Source organism: Leptopilina boulardi, unplaced genomic scaffold (assembly GCF_019393585.1).
Source record: "Leptopilina boulardi isolate dan_hultmark-lab unplaced genomic scaffold, ZJU_Lbou_2.1 LbouV2_384, whole genome shotgun sequence".
Classification (NCBI taxonomy): domain Eukaryota; kingdom Metazoa; phylum Arthropoda; class Insecta; order Hymenoptera; family Figitidae; genus Leptopilina; species Leptopilina boulardi.
Genome location: NW_026137956.1, coordinates 1,371,747 through 1,381,216, shown reverse-complemented (window position 1 = coordinate 1,381,216; position 9,470 = coordinate 1,371,747). Strand labels below are relative to the sequence as shown.

The 9,470-nt window shown below is 25.5% G+C and overlaps 1 protein-coding gene across 1 annotated transcript; it reads right to left on the bottom strand.

The window, feature by feature from the left end:
- Positions 1–7,660: 7,660 nt before the first annotated feature.
- LOC127288300 (uncharacterized) lies at positions 7,661–8,763 on the bottom strand. Its single transcript, XM_051315678.1, has 2 exons — positions 8,535–8,763; positions 7,661–8,239 (listed from the first exon to the last, which is right to left on the bottom strand). Exons 1-2 carry the CDS (start codon positions 8,547–8,549, stop codon positions 7,859–7,861), a joined length of 396 nt encoding a protein of 131 aa, XP_051171635.1. The 5' UTR covers positions 8,550–8,763; the 3' UTR covers positions 7,661–7,858.
- Positions 8,764–9,470: the final 707 nt, after the last annotated feature.

The window sequence follows — 9,470 nt, the reverse complement described above, 5'->3', positions numbered from 1 at the left end:
TTATAGTAATTTTTTTTTACTTTCTCAGGAATTTTTTTTTTAAACAAAATTTGAACAATTGTATTTTATATTTTAACAAATTATATTGTAAAGCATATAGTGTTATAAATAGAAAGTGTAAATTATTTTTACTTAATCTTAGCGCATCTATTGAAATCTAGTGTCCAGGGTAGCTACATCGTCCTAGAGCCAATCCTTGATTATTTATAAGTAACTATATATAATGTCTCATCATTATCTTAATAATGTATTGTTATCGTATTTGAATATCTGTCCTGAAACTTTGAAACATCATATAATATATAACTGAGGACATCCGAGTACGATAAACAATTTAATCGTGTGAAACTCTGGAAACTTTGTAATCATCGAAACACGGTCAAATGATGTGTGATAAAGGAGACTAAGGTCTGACTTTGTATCAGTATTACAACCGAAAATGATATTCTATATATATATATATATATAATTATGTGTGTATATATAGAAAAACAATTGACAATTTCGAGTCATATAAAATTTTGTATTCAATTTATTTATTAAACTAATTAGGAAATTTTAATTTCTGAATTAAAATTAATATTTTAATCAATTAATATATCACTAGAAATTAATTTTAAATTATTAGTATTTTAGTTAATTAACAAATAAAACAATCAACAATTTTAATTATAATTAAAAACAATTTCGTATTTTGAAAAAAGGAGCTGAAATGTATAAATTATGAATTTTGTGGGGATGTGCCAATAGATTAATAATGATAATTTTTTTTTTAGCTTTCTATTGTTTTTATAAATGCTAAATCGAAATCATAAATCCAAAATGGTTTGTGCATTAATAAATAATAATTGCTAATAATATAATTTTGAAAATCGACTGAGACAAAAATGTAAATTATTGAAATGTAACTGAACTTAGGAAATTAATTGCTGTATAAATGAGCGAATGATTTTTATTATTATTTTATTTATATATATATATATATATATATGTTAATTTCAAATTTTCATTTAATATGTATAACAAAATTTAATAAATTCATTTTTATATATTATTATTGACTGAAAATTTTGTCAGATTGAAATTTTATGTGTTTATAAATTCTATTAGTCTATTGAATTACTTTATAATTTCTTTTTCAATGAATTTTTTTTTAATGAATGAAACTTTTGATTCCGCATGTGGAATTTGTTAAGTTACTGTGTATGCAAGAAATAAACGTTATTTGATTATTAATATTTGTTGGTTAGGCTTTAATTCTCTAACCTTATCATCCTAATAACACAAGATATCTTGGGATATATTGATAATATCCCGCAGATATCCTAGGGATGTCCTATGGATATAAAAATAATCTCTTAAGGATATCCAAACAATCGGCGGTTTGGATATCCTCTGGTTATCCCATGGATATCTGAGGATATCCACAGGATATCTTCTGAATATCTCTATATATTTTCATAAATGTCCTTCAGATATCCCATAGATATCGTCAGGATATCCCACAGATATTTTCAGGATATTCTCAGTATATCTTCTGGATGTCAAGAAGATATTCTCATGATACTGTTTTTAAAGTCATTAAGAGACTACGAGTGAGAATATTCTGTGAATTAAATTTTATATAAATAAAATAAAATGCAACTTGTTTTTCGAGAAAGTTGTTTAATTTGAAAAATTATTAGCTAATTTTTTACTCATTCGTGATTCATTCCTTTATTCATATGCTTAATATTGTCAGAAAATAAATTGGCTTTAAACAATATAAATTCTTTCCTGCAAATAACGAATAACTATTAATATTAATTATACATTAAGTGCATGAGTTTATTTAAAAACTTTAAAAAATGCGTTTCAAATCTTCATTTAAAATAAATTAGAAGCTCATAAGATTTTTGTTTTTCTTATATTATTATTCATTATATTAGCTTAACAATTTTAACCTTTAAAAATATATGTTGAGGTATTAAATATCCCGTGAATATCCTAAGAATATCCCATAGATATCCTGAGGATATCCCACGGATATCCTGCGATATAATATCCCTAAACTACAAAAATATTTCGCCTCCGACTCTATTTCAAGAATTTATGTTTTTAGTATTTTGGCCCTGATTTTAACCTCAAACCCCACGGCCTTTTCACCTTGAAATTAACCTAATTTTGAGGTTATGTTTTTATTTTCGTTCTGAATATTAACAGATCATAAGTTAAGAGACAGCTGGTGTTGAGATTAAAACATAATCTCAAAACTAGGTAAAAATACTAACTAAGAGGACGCTGGGTTAGAGATTAAAATCAGTAAATATAACCTCAAAATTAGGTTAAAATTCAAAGCTAAAATACGAATATAACCTTAAAAGTTTAAGATTAGATGTATATAATATAACACCACATATAGGGGGTTGGCTAGTATATATATATATATATATATATATATATATATATATTAATAAAACTTTCCTTACGATAACTGAAAAAAGTAACTTACTAATGATTATTTAAAACTTTATTATTAAAATTGAAATTAAATAATAAACTTATTTTGTAATTAATAAATGTTGGAATGTAAATATTTTTAGGATAAAAATAAGAAGCAGAATCCTCTTTTGTCCTATGTACCTATATATTGGCATGTGTTTTGCGGAGACAAGAAAAATTTCAAACCACTTGTGCATAGCAAGTTTCCGTTAATTTACAATTAGTAAAACAGATGTTACCAACAGCGCACACTGTCACCTACTAAAGTACGAACTAGTATTATAGTTCAAAAGCTTCTTGAGAGAAAATTGGTAAGCGCCACATTTGTATACGCTATTACGTTTAAATTCTTAAGACTGAATTTAAAATCTTTATTTTCAATAAAAATTATAGTATTTATATCAATAAGAAAAATATAAACTTTTATATTAAATAAATATAATAATAATTGAAACATCTATTTTTAGAATGTAGAACGTAATAGCCTCCATAAAATTTCGGTTGTTGTGTCTGAGGAGACTCTAATTTTAAATATTTTTTAACAATTTTTTATATCAAATACAGCCCTTAACGAATGCTTCGGATTTAATTTTAATCCAATTATAATAAGCATTATTCTGAGTCATTCTGAAATTTGTTTCCGACCCAATCAATTTCTATCCGAATTAAAATTATAATGTATAATTTAAGAAAATATTCTTTCCGAATCAATATCCGTCTTATTCTGAAGCTCAATTTTAATTCTTTTGAATCCTGAAATTTCATTTCGAATCAATCCTATTGATTTGGAAACGGATTGATTCGGATTTATTAAAAATGAAATTTTAAGATTTAAAAAAAAAAATTTTGCAGCATTTGAAAGAGCAGGAACAAACCTTTCTAAAACATATATAGATCAAAATTTTTTAGGACACATAATTATATTCTAAAAATCATTAGTTAGAATTTTCATTTTATGGAATTTCATTTGTCATAATTATTTTTGAGCCGAATTTTTATTTGCTCGAATTTTCATTTAACATAATAGGCATATTAAAGAATTTTTATTGGGTAGAATTTCATTGCATAGAATTTTCTTTTTATTCTTTCAGATGAATTTTCATTTGTTCGAATTATTATTTTATATAATTTCCATATAACCGATTTTCCATACTACAGAATTTTTACTTAACCGAAAAATCATTTAACAGAATTTTTAATTGATAGAATTTTCATTTGTCCAAAATTGCAAATGGCCGAAACATCAATCGATTTAGGCACGATTTTTAAAATCAACCAATCATAATTTTATGGATAATTTTTGACTGGTTGATTTTAAAAATCGCGCCGAAATTTTTCTGTCGATTAGGCATTTTACCTTGTGACGTCAGAGGCTGATGACGTCGAAGCCTGGAGGGACAACAAACGAAAAAAACAATAAAGAACTGTCAAACAAGTGATTTTGAGGTTCTGTTCTGTAGTGTGAAAAATCGGTTATATGGAAATTATAGTAAATAATAATTCGAACAAATGAAAAATTATCTGAAAGAATAAAATGATAATTCTATGCAATAAAATTCTACCCAATAAAAATTTTTAAAAATGCCTACCCACATAGCACCATATTTTGCAGGAAGCTAACAGATAACTAACAGTGTTAAGTTCGTAAATTAAGACGGTTAGTTTCCCGTTAGCTAACCTGTAGCTCTATATGTCCCCCGCTATTAACTTATCCGTGATAGCTTCCAAAAAGTTATCGTAGTAAGTTTTCTAAAAGAGTGCAAAGAAAAGTTTGTGGACTGGGGATTGAACCCGGGTTCGCCGCGCAGAAACTCAGACCCTAACCACTAACCTAATCGACCAACTGAGGGGAAAAAAGTTTTGTGTCCTCTTGAGGTGCAAGTGATCTCATTGGTTGACACATGGTTGCCAACCTAAATGGCGGGTGAATTTAAATTTTTTAAAAAAATGAAAAAACAACTCAATTTATTAAAAAAATATTAATTATTGAAATTTTATTTCTATTTATTAAATTACCAATTTAATAAAATTTAATAATATTTCTCGACAAAAATTTACAATTTCTATTTTTAAAAAATTATTTAACTTCTTAAACATGGTTTATTATTTAAAAATTAATGATTAAAAAAAATTAATTTTAAAACTTTTCATTATTAAAAAAATATTAATAATAAATTTAGTTTTTTAATAATAATATTATTGTTTATTGTTAATATCAATATTATTAATAATAATAAATTAATTTTATTATTATTATAATTATTATTTAAAATAAATAATAAAATTAATATTAATAACAAAAATACAGTAAAACTATATATTATTATATATTTAAAGCGAAAAAAAATAAATAATTTTTGAAGCCGAATAATAGAATTAATTACTTAATTAACAATTTTAATTTGTATTTTATAATAAAACTCGAAAAAATTAATTGTTCTTATATTATTTTCGATAACTTCCGTGATTTGTTTAATTTCAACAATCATGTTTAATTTATACATATTTCGTCATATAGACATAGAAATTGAAAAAATTATTTTCGAGATTCTTTTTTTTAAATTTTCTCGCATGTTTAAAAGAAAGGTTAACAATAATTCTTCAACAGTTTCAAGGTGAACAAACAATTTTTGGTAGAAAAGAAATTTATTTAAAAAATTTTTAAACGAATATAACACAGAATTATTAAACACACTTTAATATTTTTAAATAATAAACCATGTTTAAGAAGTTAAATAATTTTTTAAAAATAGAAATTGTAAATTTTTGTCGAGAAATATTATTAAATTTTATCAAATTGGTAATTTAATAAATAGAAATAAAATTTCAATAATTAATATTTTTTTAATAAATTAAGTTGTTTTTTCATTTTTTTAAAAAATTTAAATTCACCCGCCATTTAGGTTGGCAACCATGTGTCAACCAATGAGATCACTTGCACCTCAAGAGGACACAAAACTTATTTCCCTTCAGTTGGTCGATTAGGTTAGTAGTTAGGGTCTGAGTTTCTGCGCGGCGAACCCGGGTTCAATCCCCAGTCCCTCCAAATTTATTTCCAAAAATTTCTCCGTTATTATTAGAGTTTAATAAAAGCAGGGTGACAGAAGCACAGGTGTAGAAATAAATAAATTTTTTTTAATTGTACTGAATGAAATTCAATAGAAACTTTCTTTTTTAATTACATGGAAATTTGCATTAAAATCTTTAGAATACTTACCGGAAATAGTTTTAAAGAAACTTAATAAGCAAACTTCTTGTTAAATAACAATTCAATATTTCACAAACTTTTCTTTGCACTCTTTTAGAAAACTTACTACGATAACTTTTTGGAAGCTATCACGGATAAGTTAATAGCGGGGGACATATAGAGCTACAGGGAAGCTAACGGGAAACTAACCGTCTTAATTTCCGAACTTAACACTGTTAGTTATCTGTTAGCTTCCTGCAAAATATGTATGGTGATATGTGGGTATTATGTTAAATGAAAATTCGAGCAAATGAAAATTCTGACAAATAAAAATTTGAATAAATAAAAATCCAGTGAAGTGAATTTTCGGTTATATAAAAATTCTGTAACAAAAAGAACATCATTTTGTTATCAATTAAATTGAAAAAAACACTATTTAATTAAAGTCGACATAACCTATTTTACAAGTTTGATATTTGACGCTTTAATTGTATTGTGTCCGTAAATAGAAGAAACTTTCGATTCAGGTTTGTCACTAAGCTAGTGGAAGGGAAAATGTGTCTCAACTCTCCTTCCAGGATCTCTATATACATATTATATAGTTTTGATCGAGTTTGATCGTAGATGTGTGATAAAAGTTACAAAATTTGAAAAACTGATTATCGTACTTAGGAAAATGTTCTCACTATCAATTCGAAATAATATAATAAGAAAATTAATAAAAGTTTATTCAACAATAAATGATTTCTTTTTAATCAAAATAAATATAAAGTTTAAAAAAAAACTCGTCTTTGGTTTATAAAACTGTTAAGAGTGTTAAACGGTCTCTGAAATTCTTTGATAAAGAGGGATCTTTAATTAACGCTCTAAAAAAATGGCACTGAACGTGAAAATGATAAACATTGCTTTTAAAATACTTCTTTCTCGAAACACTGACACTGTTTTTTGTACGAAATCGGTTCTGCCATCTGACGGCGACAGGACGCGACATAATGAACCTGTCATCATATTTTTCTACTTTTCATTTTGCAATCGCGTTGTTGTATGGATTTGTACAATCTTTCAGATTTAGGAAATTTATTTATTCGAGAAAAAATTATTTTAAAATCAATGTTTATATCATTTTTAAGTTCAGTGCTGTTTTTCTAGGGCGATAATTAAAGGACAATTATTTTTAAAACATTTTAACGTAATTGATATTATTATTGATATAAGAAAAAGTTAGTCTCTATATATTAAATTAAGAAAGTAATTAGTTAAATAATTAATTTTAATGAAATAATTATAATAAATAATATAAATAGAGGAGACTGGGGCAAACCGGCCATGTTAACAGTTGTAAGGCTCTAGTAACTAAAGAAACTAATGAAAAACCTTTTATAATAGCTTGTTGGAAAGGTCGTCTAATTGCGCAACTTTTTCCTAGAGACACATGTACCTTAAAATGTATTGTTTAGCTGCTGCATTAATTTTAAAAAAATTTGCAAACTGGCCGGTTTGCCCCACAGGCCCATTTTGACAATTAAGATCTGTATAAAAAAAAATGCTTAGTAAAATCATTAAATAATATACCGATAAATTTAACTGAGGCATGCACCTTTTAAACCCAAAAAACAATTTTAATAAATATTACACGATTTTCTCACATATTTCTTATGAACAGATCCATAAAAATTTCTAGCGGAAGCGAAAAAACAAACTTTTGTTTATAAAATTGCATAAACACAATTAAAAAATGTCAAACTGAAGAAATAAGTTATTCTTAATATAGTCTTTTCAAATTTATAATTTACATATTTTAAAGTTTGAAAAATTCTGAGAAACTAACACCTGGCCGGTTTGCCCCAGTCTCCAATATATTTAAATAATAATATAATATTTTTCCATGGTGCAAAAAAATGAGGAAAAAAAACTCATATGAGTAGAAATTTTCAGAATTTTGATAATTCGAACATTTGGAAATTAGAAATATTGATTGAAACTATTTTTGTTTTTCCTTACTACCCCATATTGGGGTAGTTTAGGTATGAGTTTATTAATTTTATCTCTCAAGTATACACAATATTTGTGATAGTTTAATTAAAAATAGAATATGTATTTGAAATTTTACATTTAATTCATAAATATACATATTATATATGAAGATATTTTTCTAAATTACAATTACAATTTGTATTATACTTAATCATTTTAATTGGAAATTTTAATGTTATTAATGTTTACTTTTTTATATTTATGTTTAATATTTTTAGGATTAAATGGCCCTCGGTTAGAATTATCATCTAATGGAGGTGCAGGAGCAGCCGAAGGATTTTCATCAACTGAAGATTCTTGATTAGTTGAAGGATTTCCACCAAATGTAGGTAAATTATCAGAAGAGGCATCATTATTATTTGAGTCTGCTGTCTCATTATCGTCAGAATATGCCCCTGGATAAACATATCGTCCTCGAAACCGCCTGGGTTTAGTGTTTGTTCTCCTTTGCATTCCTAAGAAATCCTCAGTCTTTATGTTTTTAGGTGATTTTACTGTACTGGCAGTAGCAATAGCCAAAAAGGCAATAGCGAATATCTGTAATAGAAGGAGAAGAAGTAGAAGTAAATTTTCCTTATTAAATAAAAAAAAAGTTATAATATAAAAATTTTTAAAAACAACTTCTAAATAAAATCAGACTTTTGTACATATATTGCTTTAGAACTATAAAAAATTTATTCACAATATTTCATTTTAAGCAGTAAACATTATTTGGAGTTACCAAAAACCCAATTGCTAGTAAATAAATAAAAAGCAATAGGCTTTGAGTTGAATAAAAAAGAATTTACTGTAAAAAGATGTGTTATTTGTTAATATTAGGTACTATACTTACAAGTGTAATCTTCATCTTGGTAATTGTCGAATGTTGACTATGCTCAAGATCATCTTAAGGCAGTCTTTTATACGATTCGCGTATTTTTGTTCTTCGCGCTTTACTTTTAATCAAATTCATTGATAAGAATATCAACTCATTGCAATTGGGAAAATTGAAGCTTTGATTTAAACATATACATGAAGCGTTTTGCTAATTGGAATTTCCGTTTATTGGCATACTTTATATATATTTTCTTGACAACACTGTATTGCATTTTATTTTAATGGAGAAAATTATAAATTTTTTCATTATAAAATTTCAATTGATAGCAGAATAAATTATTAATTAAAACGGTCACATATCTTTTATTAGATAATTATTTTTATCAATATTCACAAATATCAAATATTGATTATTATGAAACGAATAAAAAACAAATTTATTTCTTCTTCAAGAGAATAAGTAATGATTCATTTGGATTTTCCCTCAAAACCGTAGTTTCGAAACATTAGATAAAGTATTTCACATTTTTTTATATGTATATTATGTAAAAAAAATATACTGGACATTCCAACATGGATAATAGCCCTAAACAAAAATTGCTTTGCTGGATTTAAACGTTCTAGTGCTTAAAAGATTTCTACATTCTTTTACTTTTAAGATGCCGTTGGGCGTTTTTCAAAAAATTTAATTTTTGATGCCAATAGAGTTGTTAAATGTCAAAAAATTTCAAAATACTTTTATGAATTAAAACCTAAAAACAAGGTAAATAATTCTCAAACTCATTCTTTAACAGTTTTTAGGATCACTGATTATGAATCTAAATTTTTTTTTCAAAAATTCAAAATGGCGGATCCAATATGGCGGACAAAAGTTAAAAAAAGTAGAAAGAATTGTTTTTTTGAGGGTAACATATAATTCGACACTTTTTAAGGTCGCTGATAATGAATCTGA